The sequence below is a fragment of the Vipera ursinii genome (assembly GCF_947247035.1).
Source record: "Vipera ursinii genome assembly, chromosome: 1".
NCBI lineage: Eukaryota > Metazoa > Chordata > Lepidosauria > Squamata > Viperidae > Vipera > Vipera ursinii.
In genome coordinates this window covers 338,026,040-338,046,728 of record NC_139512.1, presented here as the reverse complement: position 1 = coordinate 338,046,728, position 20,689 = coordinate 338,026,040, and the positions used below count along the sequence as shown (strand labels likewise).

The 20,689-nt window shown below is 41.3% G+C and overlaps 1 protein-coding gene across 1 annotated transcript; it reads left to right on the top strand.

Moving 5' to 3' along the window:
- Positions 1-5,026: 5,026 nt before the first annotated feature.
- PIMREG (PICALM interacting mitotic regulator) lies at positions 5,027-19,412 on the top strand (the record flags this gene model as incomplete). The annotated part of the gene is made up of 5 exons (XM_083348404.1): positions 5,027-5,135; positions 10,705-11,005; positions 11,634-11,932; positions 12,633-12,728; positions 19,262-19,412. The coding sequence occupies exons 2-5, from the start codon at positions 10,724-10,726 to the stop codon at positions 19,410-19,412; spliced, it is 828 nt and encodes a 275-aa protein (XP_083204530.1). The 5' UTR covers positions 5,027-5,135; positions 10,705-10,723.
- Between the last annotated feature and the right edge of the window lie 1,277 nt (positions 19,413-20,689).

The window sequence follows — 20,689 nt, the reverse complement described above, 5'->3', positions numbered from 1 at the left end:
AGCTTGATCCCCACAAGTATATGTTACTACTGGGGCATCAGCTTGAGAGTCTGAAAAATCAGAAAACGGTGAGACTGACCTGATATCAGAGGCTGCATTGTCTTCTCCAAGACGTGTAGCAGATGCCAACGGAGTCTGTAAACTGGAAGGAAGCTTTCTCTGTGAAATAGCTGTCTCCTCCTCAGCAGACTGATAACCGGCCTTCTTCTTTCTCCTTTTCCTCGGCATGTTTCAGCAGTTTAATCACAGCATTCGAATCACGGCATTCCTCAGTTGCGGACTAACTAACTGAATAATGCTTATCAGCATCCATAAATCTTGAAATAAAAACAAACCATTCTCTGCTACCAAATGTCGGGGGAGGATTATTACTCCCCTATCAGAGGGCGACCAACTGTGGTTCATTTGATGCATGGTGAACATCAAAGAAAGAAATCTGAGGCATATTCTACTGTAAATGAATCTTTACTTGGAAAGCAAAAGAAAAGCTCCTAACTAACTACATCTCTCATCAGGCAGAATACAAAGTAAAAGTGAGAAAACTTTTGTAGACATGCGCACTTAGGAGAACAAAACAGAATAAAACCATAACATGGCTGAAACATGTGACATTCACTATGGTTACATGATAAGATAGTAACACAGGTGCAGAGAGCAGGGGAAAATGTAGACAGAAATGAGCGAAGCTGGCAAAACTAAAAAAACCCACGCAGTGACAGAGGCCACCCAACCAAACAGAAAATAGATGAACTTTTTGCTAGTCAGTTAATTAAAGTATGTAGGAAGCACATCACAATAGTAATGGGGGTCTTTAACTACCCTGTCATCAACTGGGAGTCAAACACTGCATCTAGTGGAAGATCAAACAGGTTCCTTACAAACGTAGCAGACAACGTTGTCTTCCCAAAAGTAGAGAAGGGAATTAGGGGACCAGCCATATTGGATTTAATTCTCACTAACAGAGATGAAATGATAGAAGGTGTTGAAGCTACAGGAACCTTGGGGGGGTGGGGGGAGTGATCATACAATATTGGAATTCAACATTATGCAAGCACAAGCAATAGAACAAAGTCAAACTAGAGTCTCAGAATTTTAAGACAGCTAATTTCAATGAACTTAGAGCTTGGGAAGGATTCCATGGATGAGAATCCTCAAGGGGAAAACAACTGAAGCAGCTTGGGAAATTTTAAAAAGTGGGATTATAAAAGCCTATAGCACAATACCAACGAAGAAGAAAAAATAACAGCTCTCAAAAGAAACCAGCAAGGCTGCATAAAGAACTCTGATAAATTGAAAGACAAAAAGGACAAGTATAAAAAGTGGAAAGAGGTGCACATAAGTAAGGCAGAATATCAGTGTGCTGCAGCTGCCAAAAAAGCCAACACAATTCTAGGGTGCATTAACAAAGGGATAGAATCAAGATCAGGTGAAGTGTTAATACCACTTTATAATGCCTTGGTAAGATCACATTTGGTTGACACAATGTAAAAAAGATGTTGAGATACTAGAAGAGTGCAGAGAAGAACAACAAAGCTGATCAGGGGACTGGAGGCTAAAACATATAAAGAACGGTCACTGGAATTGGGTATGTCCAGTTTAATGAAAAGAAGGACTAGGGGTGACATGATAGCAGTGTTCCAATATCTCAGGAGCTGCCACAAAGAAGAGGGAGTCAAGCTATCCTCCAAAGCACCAGAAGGCAGGAGAAGCAACGGATGGAAAATAATTAGAGAGAAGCAACCTAGAACTAAGGAGAAATTTCCTGAGAGTTAGAACAATTAATCAGTGGAACAACCTGCCTCCAGAAGTTATGAATGCTCCAACACCGGAAGTTTTAAAGAAGAGATTGGACAACCATTTGTCTGAAATGGTATAGGGCAGGGGTGTCCAACTCAATTTCATTGAGGGCCGCATCAGCATTGCGGTTGCCTTCAGTGGGCCGGGTGGGTATGGCCAGGGTGGGCGTGGCCTACTGGTTGGGCGTGGCTAGAGTATGGCCTACTGGGTGGGTGTGGCCAGCTCTACATCGTTCGCATCAAGGGTACCTATGGGGGCCTGGGCAGGAGTGGGACAGATCTGAGGGTCTCTGGCAGAAGGAGGGTCTCTGGGCCAGGGCCAAGGCAGTGGGGGCTGTTCCCTCACTGTTTCCAGGATGGCTTCACAGGCCACATGAAACCACTTTGTGGGCTGGATCCTTGTGTTTGACATGTCTGGTATAGGGTGTCCTGCCTGAGCAAGGGGTTGGACTAGACAGGGCTTTTCAACCTTTTCACCCATTGTACCACTTTTAGGATATGGCAACATCCGAGTACCACCAGTCGCCTAGCAAGGTGTCAAAAACAAGTTACAATGGCACTGAAAAAAGTGCCCGAAAAGACAGCTGAGCAAGACACTTGTCTGATGGTGCTCTTCCTCCTGTCCGAGGTTTTCATTGTTGTGAGCATTACTGTTGAGGATTGGCAGTGGGGGTGGGGTGTGGGGGGTGTTTGGTTTTTATTTCCCTCCCTCTGCTGGGTGGTTGCAGCAGGTTTTGGCCACTTCACATGACCCTGGGACATTGTGACCATCATAAATATGAATCAGTTGCCAAGCATCTGAATGTAAATCACAAGACCCTGGAGATGCGGCAACATTCCAGCTGATCGGTGCTTCTTTTGGGCTCAGAAGCACCAGGATCAGCACCGAGCTCCAGCTGGAGCCTGGCGCTGATCCTGGCACTTCCACTGAGCCCTGATAGCCCCGAAGAAGCATTGATCCTGGTGCTTTCACTGAGTCCTGACAGCCCTGCAGCTCCAGCCATCTCTTGCTCAGGCTTGTGTGGTGCTGCCACCGGTTCAGCTCATTCCCCTCTCCCACTACCACTTTTCTAGGATGGTCGCGTACCACCTGCCAGGTGCCAATGTACCACAGGTGGTACCCGTACCACTGGTTGAAAAGCCCTGGACTAGAAGACCTCCAAGGTCCCTTCCAACTCTGTTATTCTGTTAAAAGGAGTTATGTTTTTGACAATGATACCTAAGATTATGGGTGTTATAACCAATACTTGGGAAGGTCACCAGATGAGAGGATACCTGCACTAAATGCTCACAAATAAGCTTTTGACTCTTTTGATTAACTTTGACGTTGCTAATGTCATCTAGCTATATAGAAAAACAAAAGCCCAATCTGGTATAATTCATCCTTCAGTAATCACCTCCCTTATAGCAGCTGGCCAATGGTGCTTTCCCACAAAGAAGGAAATAGAAGGAAATTTTAGCTGCTCTTTTACCTTATGCTTTTTCCTCATTTGGTTTTTGTGATTTCTATTCAGCCCAGTTTGAATTTGTCATTTTAAAGAATTCTCACGAAGTATTTTATTTGGTGGTTATCTTAACATAGTTTAAGATAAGATGATGATAGAGTAAGCTTTATTGTCACTTTTTTCCGTGAACACAATGACACACATTAAAAACGAAATTCTGATGCTCACTCTTAAAAGAAAATATATACCCATACATGTGATATATACACATATATACACACATATATGTACATGCACACACATATATTTTGTTGTTAGGTGTCTGACCCATCACGACCCCATGGACAACGTTCCTCCAGGCCTTCCTGTCCTCTACCATCTTTTGGAGTCCATTTAGGCTCACGCCTACTGCTTCAGTGACTCCATCCAGCCACCTCATTCTTTGACACACACATATATATATTAATCACAATGTAACATCCACCTTTGTGCCTATCTAATTCCTACTCTAGCTATTATCATATTGAATGAGAATGTAAGGTATAGTCCAGGATCATGGTAATTAGAAGACATAAATTTTTGAAATTGCATTTATTAAATTTCTGCATTTCTCATCTCATATACGGTAAGTGACTGGGTAGTTTACAACATCATAATAACTTTGCAATAACATTTCTTTACCAAAGTCAAACTAGAGTGGGTTGGTGCTATACTTCCATATTATGTCTTTTAATATTCCCATAACAAGAAACACTCTGTGAACTTCCTGTTCTATATTGAACATTGCTGAAGTCTCACTGGCCTGCTTTTCAATAAAAAGACAGCTGACTCTTAGAGATGCCTCATTAGGTGGCCTTTATTGCCTTAGAGCCTGCTACATATCATACCCAGTAAGGAAAAAAAGCTCAAAACAAGAACAGTACAGTACTCACTTAATACAATAAACACTGTTTCTTAATGTGGGCAACTTTAAGATCTGTGGACTTGTTACCAGAATTCCCTAGCCAACTTGCATATCAAATCAATGAAATTAATGTCTTACTGTCTTGGTTCAATCTACAATTTCTTAGGGCACAATCCAAGCGTTGCAATTGCCTGGGATCAGATAGCTTAGTAAAGTGACATCAACACAACTTTGGGAAGCTATTGTTGGATCCTGGGCCCTATATGACACCTGAAGACTTTGCACAGCCTGAGCTTCTGTCGTTTTCTGAATTTCCATTTTATACAAAGTCCCTCATACTCATATCAGGCTACTTCTGAACACATTTGATCTCCTGAACACATTTAATCTGCCCACACCACCCACTGGTTGGGACTCGCAGACTATCATAGAGGTCCCATTCTGCTTTCCTTTAGAAATCCAGGGGGAAACGCCTTACTTTCTTACAAAACTTGATGAGAAGGGGTTTTAATGGAAAACAGACTGGATCTGGCTTTTTAAATATAACCAATTATTATTTCATAGCAACGATCTAAGTAAGCTGTTTACAGTCTGTTGAATCAGGCAGCAGCAATACACGTGTCTGTAAAATAACAAAGGCCAACTTTAAGATCGTTTAAACTTATATCCTGCCTAATTTCTGCTACTCTCCGATAAAGCCTGCTGCTCCTTTGGGCGCACAAGCAAGCGTTTGAAAAGCAACACAGATGGAGATCGGTGGTATAAGCCGGCGCGGAGCAAACTTCCCAACGACATTCACTTACTTCGTCCTTCCGCTCTTTTTCCGTGCAATCGGGGAACGGGAGGAGGAAGAGAAGGAGGAGCGCTAGACGCCAGCCAATCCGGTGGGCGCGAAAGACCCGGCGCCTCATTTGAAATCTTGCAAGAGAAGAAAGCTGGGCGAAGGCCGGGGTGGCCTAGCTAAATAACAAGCGGTGCAGGTGAGTTGGAGTGAAGGGAAGAAAGGCGAGATTGGCCTTTCCCCGTCCTATTAGCTCCATTATAATTGTAGTAGCGATTAGATTGATTTGTGGTGTTGGAAAAAGACTCTTGGAGAGTCCCTTGGGCTGCAAAGAGATCAAATCAGCCAATCTTAAAGGAAATCAGCCCTAACTGTTCTTTGGAAGGACAGATACTGAAGCTGAAGCTCAAATACTTTGGCCACCTAATGAGAAGAGGGGACTCGCTGGAAAAGACCCTGATGCTGGGAAAAGCAAAGCAAAAGGAGAAGGGGACAGCAGAGGATGAGATGGTTAGATAGTGTCATCAGTGCAATGAACATGAATGGGGATAAACTCCTGGAGAAAGTGGGAGGGGGGGGGGCTGGCGTGCTATGGTCCATGGGGCCACAAAGAGTCAGACACAATTTAGTGACTGAAGAACAAGTGATTGGCCAAGTCCCTGATGATGTTTTTCTTAATGTTTATCTCTGCAGGGATGCAGAGATGTTTGCTGTTGCATTGTGCTAGCCTAGTGTTTCACAGTGAAGCTCCCAACACATAATGCCAGGACGGGGTAAAGGTCTGTGTGTGTTTATTAGTCCCAGAGCCCACCCGATGCTGATTTGGGCCTAGAGAGAGTTGGTTTCTCAGCTGGTTTCTGTGACTAAGGAAAAACTAGAAGCTGAAGTCTCCCTGTTACTATTCTAGCACTTAATCACAACTTCCTGCTGGTTCTCAAGTCCATAATAATTTTATCGGATTTATTTATGCAATGTATTGATTAAGGCCCCAAGGGATTGGTGCATTATATCTCCTGCTTTGCATTTCTCACCATCAACATCATGAGCTTTTTTTTTTTAATTGAAAAGTTTTAAAATACAGTTTTCCTTTAAAAAAACCCCCTTCCCCCTCCCTGCTCCCCCCCCTACCTCCCCCCAACCTCCCTCCCTCCCCCCCTCCCTCCACCCCTCCTCCCCCCCCCCCCCCCGACTTCCCAGAGCTAAATACAAGGTATATATATATAAAAAGGCAATCATAAACAACCATATACTAACAACTATAAATTCTAAAATCCATCACTCTCTAGCTTATATAGGATAAGACACACCTTAACAATATTAAATATATATAAAAAACTAGAATAAAAAAAGAAAAAAAAAGAAAAAAAAAGAAAAAAATGAAAGAAGACTTATTCGAATGCTACATAAAACTTCTTAACCCTATACTTGTTCTGGATAAACTCAATCCATTTTCTCCATTCCATAATATAACGTTCTTGCGAATGATCTTTCAAATAGGCCGAAATCTTCGCCATCTCTGCCAGGTCGGAAACCTTTAAAGTCCACTCTTCTATGGTCGGCAGTTCCTCTTTCTTCCAATATTGGCCTATCAAAAGTCTTGCCGCCGTAATTAAGTTCAACATCAGCTTGGTGTCCACAACTGTAGCGTCTGCAATTATTCCCAACAAAAAAAGTTGCGGACAAAACTTTATCCTCTGTTTAAAAATCTTCTGCATATTCCACCAGACTTTTATCCAAAAAGCCTTAACCTTCTTACATGTCCACCATATGTGAAAATATGTCGCATCTTCATCACCACACCTCCAACATTTAGGCTGATAATTCGGATACATACTTGCAAGCTTTTTAGGATCTAAATGCCATCTATAAAACATTTTGTAAAAGTTCTCTCTTAGATTTTGAGCTTGAGTAAATTTTACGTTCCTCACCCAAATCTTTTCCCACGTGTCCATTGTAATAACTTCCTGGATGTTTTGGGCCCATTTTATCATACAATCCTTAACAAGCTCTGTTTCCGAGTCAATCTCTATCAATGCAAGATATATCCGTTTAATATGTGCTGGTCCCTGATTTCTAATCTGCTTTATCAAATTTTCATCAGTCATTGTAAATCCATTTTTCTGGTCTTCTTTCCACCTGGCCCGTAATTGAATATATTGAAACCAAGTTTGAACAACCTTCTCTTCTCGCAAGAGGCTATATGATTTCAAACACCAAACATTCCTTTCCAGGCTTAAAATTTCCTTGTACGTAGTCACATCATGTTTGAAACCAGCATGTATATTTTCTATTGCGTGTTTTGGAATTGCCCACAATGGTATCTTGCTGCTTAGCTTATGTCTATACTTCTTCCAAACTCTCAGCAATGCCTGTCTTAAAATATGCATCCTAAACACAGTATCTACCTTCTTATCATACAACAAATATGCATGCCAGCCAAACAACAAATCATGGCCCTCAAGATTTAATAACCTCAGTTGCGTCAAATTAATCCAATCGCTTATTCCTACTAATGCAGCAGCTTCATAATATAATTTAAAATTAGGCAATTTAAGGCCACCTCTCTCACGAGTATCCTGCATAATCTTAAGTTTAACTCGTGGCTTTTTCCCTGCCCACACAAATTTATTGATACCACGCTGCCATTCCTCCAAGTTAGAATCTTTCTTAAGAATCGGTATCATTTGAAATAAAAATAAAAATTTGGGCAGGACATTCATTTTCACTGCTGCAATCCGTCCCAACAAAGACAATTGCAATTTTTGCCAACTCTCCAATTCTTTTTGAATTTTCCCCCATAGTTTTTCATAATTATTTTTATATAACTTTCTATTAGAGGGCGACAAAATCACCCCCAGATATTTAACCCTTTTAACAATCTCAAATCCAGTTAATCCTTCTAAGAGAGCCTTCTGTGAAACTGTCATATTTCTAGCCAAAATTTTAGTTTTCTGTGTATTTACTTTAAATCCAGAAACCTTCCCATATTGTGTTATTATCTCCATCAGGTCCACAACAGAGTTCTCTGGCTGGGTCACTGTAACAACCAGATCATCTGCAAATGCGCTTTTAAGACATTATTGTAGAAATCACGCGCTTGCTTCACAGTAATCAGCCGATACCTTTTACCTTCATGCATCACCATCAGCCCATCTGGAATCTCCCATCTGAACCTTATATCTCTTTGCTTAAGCTCATGCACGAGAAATGTATAGTCCTTCCTTCCCCTTAAAATCCTTGGAGGAATTTCTTTTAAAACCAAGACTTCTTGTTCAGCAATCACCACTTTAGCATCATAGGCAGCTTGTATAACCTGATCTCTAATCTCTCTTTTTGCAAAATAAACCACCACATCTCTAGGCAACTTTCTCTGTCTGGCAATCCATGAATTCACCCGAAACACTTTATCCATAGCTGCTCTTATTTCAGATGCTGGCTGGTTTAATACCACTTCGAGAGCCTCAGAGATCAGCTGCTTTAAATCTTCTTTAATATTCTCTTTTAAACCTCTGATTCTGACAGCAAACTGCATCTGGTAATATTGGGCTAGGCTTAACTCCCTTTCCACTTTGTCTCTTGCATTTTCATTCTCCTGTGCTTTTACTTCTAATATAGCATTCCTTTGAGCCAGATCATCCATTTTTTCATCTAATTCTTCCACACATTCCGCCACTTTATGCACTGAAGACAAAATGTCTACCTTCATCACGCTGAACTTCTGTTCCATCCTCTCTTCCATTCTCTCCTCCAATTTCTCCAATTTCTCCTCCATCTGTGCAAATTTATCACCCATTGATTGATTGATTGATTCCAAAAGTTTATCCAGAGCATCTCGTAAGTCCTTCGATGTCAGCGCTTCAGGAGGGTGCAACGCCTGTAGTGATGATTGTTGCACCGGCGAGGATCCACCGCTCCGAAGAGTTTTAGGGGGAGGTTTCGCCGCCATCTTTTAGTCCTCAATTATGACGCACTTTCACTTAAAGTTTAAAAAGTCCAACAAGCTAGAGAGTATAGTAAAATAATCCTCTTCACCTTTGCCTCTTGTACCGCTCTGCCTGCTCCTTTAAATCATAGTCCTTTCTTCAGGCAGGGATGGTTCGCAGACGCCTGGCTCTGCTCCAAGAAGTTCGGAGCAGAGACGCCGGCCAGCTGGGAGCAACCCAGGCTTCGGGGGAGTTCAATCCTTCAGCCGCCCAAGCTCCAAGCTCAGGCGGCCCCGGAGAACTCTACCCCTACCTGGGGCCTCACCCCCTCCTCTTCTCCCGAGGAGGGGGCTTCAATTTCGCCCGAACAGCTGATCGGCGCTGTTTCGGGCGAAAAAACAAACAGCTGAGCCGCGGGCAGCCCGGGAAGGCTGTCTTCGGCGCCGCGCCGCCACCGGAAGTCCAACATCATGAGCTTTTTTTACACACACCCTTTTACTGACCCATGGCAACCTCTTCGGTTTGGCATTTAAAGGGAGGAAACCACAAGCAAATATCCTTTTGTGGAATCTTGAATCAGTCAGTAAATACCTTAAGACAAATAGCAGATTTGCCACAAATTCTATACTGGGTGGTGGTGGGTGGTTAACCTTGACCAGATATACTCTAGTTGATAAATAACTGTTGTTAATAGGAAAGAATATTTGTAGCTCAGTTGTAACATGCAACTGAAGCCCTGTTCTGGGGAGTAAACCTTTGGAGTCATTACTGCTGAGTTTTGTTTTTTTATTTTTTTGCAGATGTTTCATTAGCCAACTAGGTTACCTAGTTGGATAATGACATGTCTGCAAGAAAACAATCAATTATTATTATATTGAACTTTGGACAAACCTCAGATCATAAAGTCAGCATCTTTTCAAACTAAAGAATTTAGAACTGGCATGTCTGAAAAACTGCTGCTTGTCTTAATGATATTTATCTCAATGTTTTGCACAAATCAGTGCTGATTATTGTCCCTCTAGTCAACAGAGGTTGAATTTTCCAAGTGGTAGCCCTTCACATACTTTAAGGTGCTGTGTTTCTTTATTTAAATGTCCTTTAATTAAAAAAAATCAGAAGTAGGATCCTAGCCTGCTGCAAAACCAATCAACCTTGAGCATTAAGTTTATTTCTAAGAATCTCCATCAAGAGCCAGTTTGGTGAAGGTGCTGGGCTAGAAACCAGGAACCTGTGAGTTGCAGGCCTCCCTGAGGCTCGAAAGCTACTGGGTAACTTTGGGCCAAGCCATCTCACAGGGTTGTTCTGGGGGAAAATTGGGAAGGAATATTATTTCCTTGAGAGATCTCTCTCTCTCTCTCTCTCTCTCTCTCTCTCTCTCTCTCTCTCTCTCTCTCTCTCTCTCTCTCTCTCTCTCTCTCTCTCACACACACACACACACACACACACACACACACACACACAAACACACACACAAACACAAAGATGGAGTAAAATATTTAATGAGCCCTAGAGAATATTTACGAAAAATAAATCTTGGGTGGTTGTTGAGATGTTGAGGGAATACATTGGAGGATAGTGGATAAAGAGGATAGCGGAAAGCAATCTCAATTTCTTTCTAATTAAGGATTGACTACTGACTGACCACTCTTTAAGACAACCCTTTTGCAGGCATATCTCTGAGAAGTTAAATGTCCCTACTATCCAGAAAGGTAGACAGTTCTTTGTAGGGGATTGCCCAGTATCTATCAAATAACGTTAATGACACTAGCAACAAGAAGTATTCTTCTCCCCCATGTTGTGAACTTGTGGACTAGAAATTTCAGTGGGCATTTTTTTTCTTTTAAAGTTTTTCAAGAATTCAGCCCTGGGGGAGGATGGCATCTGTGTTCCAAACTATGGGATCAAGCATCAGCTGGCGGAGCCATCAGATCCTGTCTGACTTTGAGGAGAGTCCCATGCCAGATCGATTCAGGAAAAAGTCTTCTCTGAACATGAATAGTGTACGGATGTCCCTCCGGAAGAGAATGCCTTTAAAAGAAGTAAAAATGAATTTTGATGAGAATCCAACTTGGGAGAGCCTGGAGGCTAAGGAGAAAAGCTCAAACCTCCAGATGCTTACAAGAACGGCCAAAAATGTATTTGGAACCATGTCACAGGTACAGACAGAGTGTGATTCATGAGAAACTAAAGAATTGAGCAGATATGCATCTATGGTCTAGAAAGCTGGTTGAACTTTGTTTTGAAATTCTCAGATATTATTAACTTAACATGTTTTTGCTCATCAAGGAATCTTTTGATGGGAAATTTTTAAAAAACAAAACCAAAATAGAGGTACAACTGACAGGGAACTTTGAATGGGAAGGCATTAAACTTTGAATTAAAAGTCGCAGCTGGTACAGATACTCTTGGTAATCCATTCCTCCAGGCCAAGAATAACCACAGGGAGCGAGTCCAAAAAAGTCAAGATGGCATCCATAATCATGCAACTGAAGGCCTGTTCTGGGGAGTAAACCTCAGACTTCCTCCCCAATGAGTGTGCCTAGAATGATTATAATTTTATTTATTTATAAAGCCTATACACTGCCCATCTGACCTAAATGATTTTGATAAAATATAATTAAAAGTGATTATAATGATAATAGAAAGGGGAATGGTTTTTATGATCCGTGGATACATTTTGCACATTTCTGAAAACTTTTTCAGATTTCATCAAGCTTTTAGTTGCAATCTGGCAAATATCCCCATCATCTCCTAGTGTCAGTAAAAACTGCTTTTGTGTTTCAGAAAATGCAAAGAAGCTGCCAAGCTCCCTCTCGTGCTCTGGCAGCTTCTTTGGCCAAGGACCCCAGAGGCAAGAGCAGAAGTTCCACAAAACCTCCAAATCTCTCTCCTCGGACCCCTTGTCAAAACAAGAAACTGGCTTCCATCTCAACACCAACATCCAGCACAAGGATTGTATCCCCATCCAGCAAGAAGTCTGGGTCCTGTCAGCGTAAGAAAAACCTCCTGCCTCTCCGGAGATCCATGAGGGCTGCAGCCTTGAGAAGCCCATATGGTTCTCCAGTTTCTCTTGCTGTGAGAAGGTAAGTAGGACATTTGCTAAGCTAAGAGGTAACGTGAGTGACTTGCCACTTTCTCCTCCTAAGATGTTTCTTGATTCTCCAGGGCAGTCTTAACTTGAGATTACCATTAACTAGGTCTATCCTTGATTAAACTTTTCTGAGCTCAGAGAAGGTTAGCTAGATGCTGTCACCTTGTGTGATTTTTGCTAAGCTAGTTGCCTAATGATAAGAAAAGAGTGTCCTCCCAATTTGCTATTAGCAAATACCAGGTCCAGAGTCAACACATTTCTGCTACTCTGGCTTCTCAATGTAGATATTCCAAAATATGCTATTTTAGTTCCATTTAACCACAAAGGCTCATCTTGCCTGCAGAAATGTATTTTCTCCTTTGTTTATAGTCCCTTTTCCCACCCTCAGGCACTCAAGACAGCTGACAAGAATATGCAAAAGAATCTATTCCAGTTTGAAACCCAGTTTTAAAATGTAAAAAAACCAGCTTTATCCTTTTTTTTTTTAAAAAAAAAAGCTGAATCCCTCCTGAAATCCAATGTCTATGCCTGTATTTTATGGTAATATGGGCCACCAATTAATCGTGAGGATATGTTTGGCATTATTATCCTGTTCTGAAAAGAGGAGGAATGAACTGGAGACAAAGAAAAGTGCCATCCATTGATGGCCCAATTCATTCTTCACTTTTGCCGGCCTCTCTTTGTCTTGGCAGGAAGCTGGATTGTGACTTGGAACTGGTCTCAACAGGCATTCGCCAACTGAAGCGCCTCTCTCATGCTTTCAACGACATCATTGTTCAAGAGGAGAGGTGAGTTCCAAAATGGTTTTACCATTCTCATCCCTCTGTCCATAATGGTGCCTGCAATCAGGCAATTGTTGGACTTCAGATAACTTTGTGTGGATATGACCATTTTTCACATTGATGACTGTTGTGTGCCAAATTTCAATTCCATAGGACTCATAGGTCCCAGATTTTGGATGCATTTGGTAAGTTAGCTTATTTCTGAGGTCTGCAGATCAATCCAAAATGTGTCCTTTGGTCCTATGAAACACTCATCAGCAACTGGCAATTTCCAGACCAAATCTGCCTCTTTCATGAACTATTTGTATTCCAATTGCTGAGTCTGCAGTGTAAAAAGTGTACAGGTAGTCCTCGACTTATGGCAACAATTGAGACCAGAATTTTCATTGTTAAGAATGGTGGGTGTTACACCCGATGTTATGACTTTGTTTCCAATGGCTATTAAGTGAATCACTACGGTTAAGTGAATCATATGGTCATTAAGCAAATCTGGCTTCCCCCATTGACTTTGCTTATTTGAAGCTGGCTGGGAAAATCGCAAATGGCGACCACATGATTCCAGGATGTTGTAACTGTCATAAGTCCATGCTGGCTGTGAAGCACCAGAATTTTGATCACGTAACCATAGAGATGCTGCAATTGTCATAAGTGGGAGGACTGGTTATAAGTCACTGTTTTCAGGTCTGTGTTGTTGTTAGCTGCGAAGTCGTGTCCGACCCATCGCGACCCTATGGACAATGTTCCTCCAGGCCTTCCTGTCTTCTACCATCTTCTGGAGTCCATTTAAGCTCACGCCTACTGCTTCAGTGACTCCATCCAGCCACCTCATTCTCTGTCGTCCCCTTCTTCTCTTGCCCTCAATCTTTCCCAGCATTAGGCTCTTCTCCAGTGAGTCCTTCCTTCTCATTAGGTGGCCAAAGTATTTGAGTTTTAGCTTCAGGATTTGGCCTTCTAAAGAGCAGTCAGGGTTGATCTCCTCTAGGACTGACCGGTTTGATCGCCTTGCAGTCCAAGGGACTCGCACGAGTCTTCTCCAGCACCATAGCTCAAAGGCCTCAATTCTTTGGCGCTCGGCCTTTCTTATGGTCCAACTTTCACTGCCATACATTGCAACTGGGAAGACCATAGCCTTGACAATACGCACTTTTGTTGACAGGGTGATGTCTCTGCTTTTTAGTGTGCTGTCTAGATTTGTCATGGCTTTCCTCCCGAGGAGCAAGCATCTTTTAATTTCTTGGCTACAGTCTCCATCTGCAGTGATCTTGGAGCCCAGGAAAATAAAATCTGTCACTACCTCCATTTCTTCCCCATCTATTTGCCAGGAATTGAGAGGGCCAGATGCCATGATCTTCGTTTTCTTAATGTTTAGTTTCAACCCAACTTTTGCACTCTCCTTCTTCACCCGCAACAAGAGGCTCTTTAGTTCTTCTTCACTTTCTGCCATTAGAGTGGTATCATCTGCATATCTTAGGTTGTTGATATTTCTTCCGGCAATCTTAATTCCAATTTTTGATTCATCTAGCCCTGCCTTTCTCATGATGTGCTCTGCATATAAGTTAAATAGGCAGGGAGACAGTATACAGCCTTGCCGGACTCCTTTCCCAATTTTGAACCAATCAGTGGTTCCGTGTCCAGTTCTCACTGTTGCTTCTTGGCCTGCATATAGGTTTCTCAAGAGACAAATAAGATGGTCTGGTACGCCCATATCTTTAAGAATTTGCCACAGTTTGTTATGATCCACACAATCAAAGGCTTTAGCATAATCAATAAAGCAGAAGTAGATGTTTTTCTGGAACTCTCTAGCTTTCTCCATGATCCAGCGTATGTTGGCAATTTGATCTCTGGTTCCTCTGCCTCTTCGAAATCCTGCCTGTACTTCTGGTAGTTCTCGATCCACATACTGCTGGAGTCTAGCTTGTAGGATTTTAAGCATAACTTTACTAGCATGAGAAATGAGTGCAATGGTGCGATAGTTTGAACATTCTTTGGCACTACCTTTCTTTGGAATTGGAATGTAAACTGATCTTTTCCAATCCTGTGGCCACTGTTGAGTTTTCCAAATTTGCTGGCAAATTGAGTGTAGAACTTTTTTACTACATCGTCTTTTAAGTTTTTGAATAGCTCAGCTGGAATACTGTCACCTCCACTAGCTTTGTTGTTGCTCAGCTTTTCTAAGGCCCATTTCACTTCACGTTCTAGGATGTCTGGCTCGAGGTCAGTGACCACCTCATCGTGGTTATCAGGGACGTTAAGCTCATTCTTGTATAGTTCTTCTGTGTAATTTTGCCACCTCTTCTTAATCTCTTCTGCCTCTGTTAGGTCCCTGCCATTTTGGTCCTTTATCATGCCCATTTTTGCATGAAACGTTCCCTTCATCTGTCCAATTTTCTTGAAAAGATCTCTGGTCCTCCCTATTCTATTGTTTTCTTCTATTTCTTTGCACTGTTCATTTAAGAAGGCATTCTTATCTCTTCTAGCTATTCTCTGGAATTCTGCATTCAATTGGGCATATCTTTCTTTTTCTCCCTTGCCTTTCGCTTTCCTCCTTTCCTCAGCTATTTGCAAAGCTTCCTCAGACAGCCATTTTGCTTTCTTGCATTACTTTTTCTTTGGGATGGTTTTGGATGCTACCTGTTGTACAATGTTGCGAACCTCTGTCCATAGTTCTGCAGGCACTCTGTCTATCAAATCTAATTCCTTAAATCTATTTGTCACCTCTATTGTATATTCAACAGGGATATGATTTAATTCATACCTGAGTGGCCTAGTGCTTTTCCCTACTTTCTTCAGTTTAAGCCTAAACTTTGCAATGAGAAGCTCATGGTCTGAGCCACAGTCAGCTCCTGGTCTTGTTTTTACTGACTGTATAGAGCTTCTCCATCTTTGGCTGCAGAGCACATAGTCAATCTGATTTCTGTGTTGACCGTCTGGTGATGTCCATGTGTAGAGCCGTCTCTTGGGTTGTTGGAAAAGAGTGTTTGCTATGACCATCGTATTCTCTTGACAAAATTCTATCAACCTGTGCCCTGCTTCATTTTGTACTCCAAGGCCAAACTTTCCTGTTATTCCGCTTATCTTTTGGCTTCCTACTTTAGCATTCCAATCCCCCATGATGATAAGGACATCATTTTTTGGTGTTAGTTCTATAAGGTGCTGTAGGGTTTCATAGAACTGGTCAATTTCATCCTCTTCAGCACTGGTGGTTGGGGCATAGACTTGGACAACTGTAATATTGAATGGTTTGCCTTGGATTCGAACTGAGATCATTCTGTCATTTTGAGGATTGTATCCCAGTATTGCTTTTCCTACTCTTTTATTGACTATGAAGGCTACTCCATTTCTTTTGAGGGATTCTTGCCCGCAGTAGTATACCTGATGGTCATCTGAATTAAATTCACCCATTCCTGTCCATTTTAGTTCGCTGATACCTAAGATATCAATGTTCAGTCTTGTCATCTCTTGTTTGACCACGTCCAGCTTTCCTTGATTCATGGATCTTACATTCCAGGTTCCTATGGAGAAAAAATCTTTACAGCATCGGACTTTCCTTTCACCACCAGACACATCCACAGCTGAGCGTCCTTTCGGCTTTGGCCCAGTCGCTTCATTCTTTCTGGCGCTACTAGTACTAGCCCTCTGCTCTTCCCCAGTAGCATATTGGACGCCTTCCGACCTGAGGGGTTCATCTTCCAGCATCATATCGTTTTGCCTTTTGGTACTGTCCATAGGGTTTTCATGGCAAAGATACTGGAGTGGGTTGCCATTTCCTTCTCCAGTGGATCACGTTTTGTCAGAACTCTCTGCTATGACCTGTCCGTCTTGGGTGGCCCTGCACGGCATAGCTCATAGCTTCATTGAATTACGCAAGCCCCTTCGCCACGACAAGGCAGTAATCCATGAAGGGGGTTTTCAGGTCTATTGTAACTTAAATGGTCACAAAATGAATGAATGGTTTTAAATCAGTTGTAAGTCGAGGATTACCTGTATAAGAGAGGTATGGTTGGAGGAGTGAATCTTGTTCGAAATGTATTTAACGGAAAGAATGTGAGTCGGTGTCTCCCAGTCTTGTGTTTTTAAGGACTGCTACTTGCTAACAGGGACCTAACTCTGTCATCTCGGTGGTCCCTTTGAAGTAGTTTGAATGTCATTATCATTTCAGTTTATAAACCCTTTATTCCTAATGTTCTTCCCATCTACTAGTGATATGAGAGTTGCTCTGATTTGTAACTGAAGATAAAAACCATCAAGGTAAAACTTGTCTCATTTTTTTGTCTGATCTTCTTGGAATTCATTAACACACACAGAGATTGCCTGCATGGAACAACCCAGCTCTTTAACAGGTTAATATGCATGCAAAAGTTGTCTTATCTCTTGTTATATGTGATAATACAACTACAGTAGAAACAAAATGTGACCAGATTCCCTTCAATTGTGTTGAAAAACAACATAGTGTCTTAACTAATTTAGGGATGTTGGTTGAGTTCTTTGCCCACCACTGTATTGCCCTCCAAATTGCGAAATGTGGCAGACTCTTGGTCTCTTTTCCCAGATGTTGTACTAACTGTTGGCATTTTCTAGAGTCTTGGGCAAAGAGAGGGAAATAAAAGTCTTGCCCATCTCCCATCCCTTGACCGTCTTAACTTTTCCCCTATGAATAATGGGCTTTCTTGAAATTTGGACAAGCTTCCCAGCCATTAATGATGTTTACAGGGCAGTCAACCCCAACCTGGTACTGCTAGATACTGTATCTGGATTTTACTTACATAATTCTCTAATAAACACAGCTGGAAATTGCCTCTTGGGAACACCAGATTGGAGAATACCTTTTTAGGTTAAGATTTTGCATCATGTTAAATCATATTTGGTTTGATCTTGCTATAGGAAGATCCGTGGTGTTATTTGCAAGAATATTATTAAACTGTGGAGAAATTTTAGAATTCTTTCCTAGTGTCTTATGAAATTTCAGTGCATGTTTAAAATATGTATACTTTGAAATACTTAATTTTGGAATTTTTAGACACCTTTTAGAGATTTTATGGATGCCCTGATAATGTTAACACCAGGTTTGTTAACTAAGCTGTCACTGCTGGTTTTGCACAATATACAGCTAAAAGATTAACATTATGGGTGAACTGAGTATTGGAAGAACCTTCAGTTAGGTTGACTGTTAGAGTGCAGCTTGAAAACTGGATTTCAGCAGTTATTTTTTTCTGACACCCCTGATTTTATCTACTAACTCCACAGTGACTTGACTAACTCAAAACAAAGAGCATGATCTCAATGGTAGTTCTACGCTACCTCTCAATGTAACACTTTTTTCTGTATGTTGTTTCTCTAAATGTTATGTCTACTCAGAATAGAATTAATGTAAAGTAAATAATATGGTTGACCTTACAAAGTATACGATAGAGTTTGGTATTTGATGCTAAAAACTGCGACCAGAAATATATAACTAGTTCAATTCAATAAATAGATCTTGGTTCATGCCATTTCTGGATTTCCTGGTAATTTGCACTGATAAAATCTCTATGCAATTTTAATGGATTACTGAGTTAATAACTTGAGTGCACTTAGATATTTGCCCAAACACAGAATGCGTCAACATTCTTCACACAAGAGGCTCTCAACATTTGTTGTTATTTATTATCTCAAGCTGAACACATACTATGATTGCATAGCAGCTAAACCACTGGATGGAGGGGAGAGGTAGGATGGGACCATGTCACATAAAATGTCTTGAGTTTTACCCTCTTATCATTCGGTTATTTTTACAGAAAGGATGAGACATGTCTGTATTTCATTGTTCAATAGAATCAATTTACGGATGAGATCAAACTCAAATTACTAGAAATATTAGAATTTGGATCATAATAATTCTAGAGCAGTGTTTTCAAACTTGGCAAGCAACATGCCGGCAGGGGAATTCTGGGAGTTGAAGTCCACATATCTTAAAGTTGCCTTGTTCAAAAAATGGTATTCTAGAGCATTATCCTTATAAATTTGCTTTTCTAATACCTTTTTACAAATGTTTCCTCCAGGCCAGACATGTCAAACTCAAGGCCCGATCTGGCCCGTAATGTGTTTAGATCTGGTCCGGAAGCAGACTAGTAGTAGGAGATGATTGAGTATGTAGTGTGTGTGTTAGCTGAAGCAGCGCCAGAGAGGCCTGTGGGAAAGTCAGCTGGAACTGTGGTGTTTGTTGCTGGGCCCCCGGGATTGGCACGTGTGGCTCCAGCTGATCAGGGCTTCCAGTGGCCTTGGGGATGATCAGCAGCCACGAGCAATCTTCAGGCAGAGAAATCAGCTGGAGCTGCAATGTTGCTGGGGCTCTGCTGAGGCCCTGGGATTGACACATGCAGCTCCAGCTCATCGGGGCTTCCGGTGACCTTGGGGGTGACCGGCAGCCACACACGGGAAAGAGTGAGCCAGTGACTTGTCTGCCGTGGGGGTTTTCTGAGGAAAGAAAGGCAATGTATGTCCTGTGATACTCTCTTGAGCAACATTCCTTGGTGATAACAGTTGTTTCTTCTTGTCTGCAGAGATCAGGCAATCCTAAACTATTATGAAATCATGGCACGGAATATTCGGACGATGCAATTGCGGTCTGGAAGCCTGGCTCACTGTTTTCGGAGGCAGGCAAGGAGAGTGCGATGGACCTGCAGCAGCTGGGCTGATAATCACTTCAAATAGTATTAATCTGGAAACATTTGAAGGATGGTCTTTTGTATGTGTTTTAATAAGCTTTTAAAATCCATATTGAATCTACTCCAAATAAGCTTGTGTTGTAAACTGCTAACATAAGAGACCTCAAGGGTCCTTCTTATAGACTATGTATTCAAGTTTCTATACTGAAATTAACTCTATTTATAACCTTAAGCCAAAATGAGGTTGCATTCTGGACTTTTTTTTTCATTGTTACAGAATCTTAACAACTTTACTCTTTAATCCATACCTTCTTTTAGCATCTTATTCTCATTATGCTGTGTTTAATGAGTTGTTGGAACTGTGTACTCTGAAAGAAAGAAAAAGTACAACATGTAGTATGGAATTCAACTTTCTCAGAATGTTTGATTTAATTAAAATAAAACACTAACATTCAGTTTCTTAAAAAAGATGTCTAGAAGATTATTGATAATATACTGTAATATCTTTGGGCACTGGATATATTGTTCTGAAACCTCCAGATTCAAGATCAACTCCATACAGGTAGTCCTTGACTACAAACAAGCCCAAAATTTCCATTGCTAAGCAAGACATGTTTTGTCCCATTTTATGATCTTTCTTGCTACAGTTATTAAGTGAATCACTGCCGTTATTATTAGTAACATGGTTGTTAAATGAAGCAGGCTTCCCTATTTAACTTTGCTTGTCAGAGGTTGCAAAAGGGGATCAAATAACCCCAGGACACTGCAATCTTCATAAATTCATGCCAGTTGCCAAGCACATGAATTTTGCTCACATGACCATGGGGGGCGTGTGCTTCAATCGTCATGTGAAAAATGGTCAGGAGTCACTTTTTTCACTGTCACTAAAGAAATGGTTGAGGACTACACAATTTCTGTGGCCAGCTGTGGGCAGCAGATTTTAAGAAGCCATCAGAGGAAAAGATATAAATTAGGGTTGACTACTGTTTAGGAGGAACATCAGGACACCAAGCCAAGAATAGAGAATTATATGATGGCCCTTTTTAATATCTGGAAGGAAGTTACAAAGAAGGAAGTTCGTTTTGTTCCTTTCTCCCCAGTGGTAGCTGAGGAAAATCCCTCTCCTGAAGTTATTCTTTGCAGATAGACATAAATCACTCCTTGGCAGCAATAAATTGTAATTTTTCCTTATTGCAGGTTTTTTTTTAAAGGAAGGTTAAAAACCAACACAAACAAAGTATAAAAACAGAAATCAAAGAAAGCTAAAAGTTCAAGGAAAGTTAAAAAAGAAAAAAAAAGTTACAAAGACAGGGCTTCCAGTGT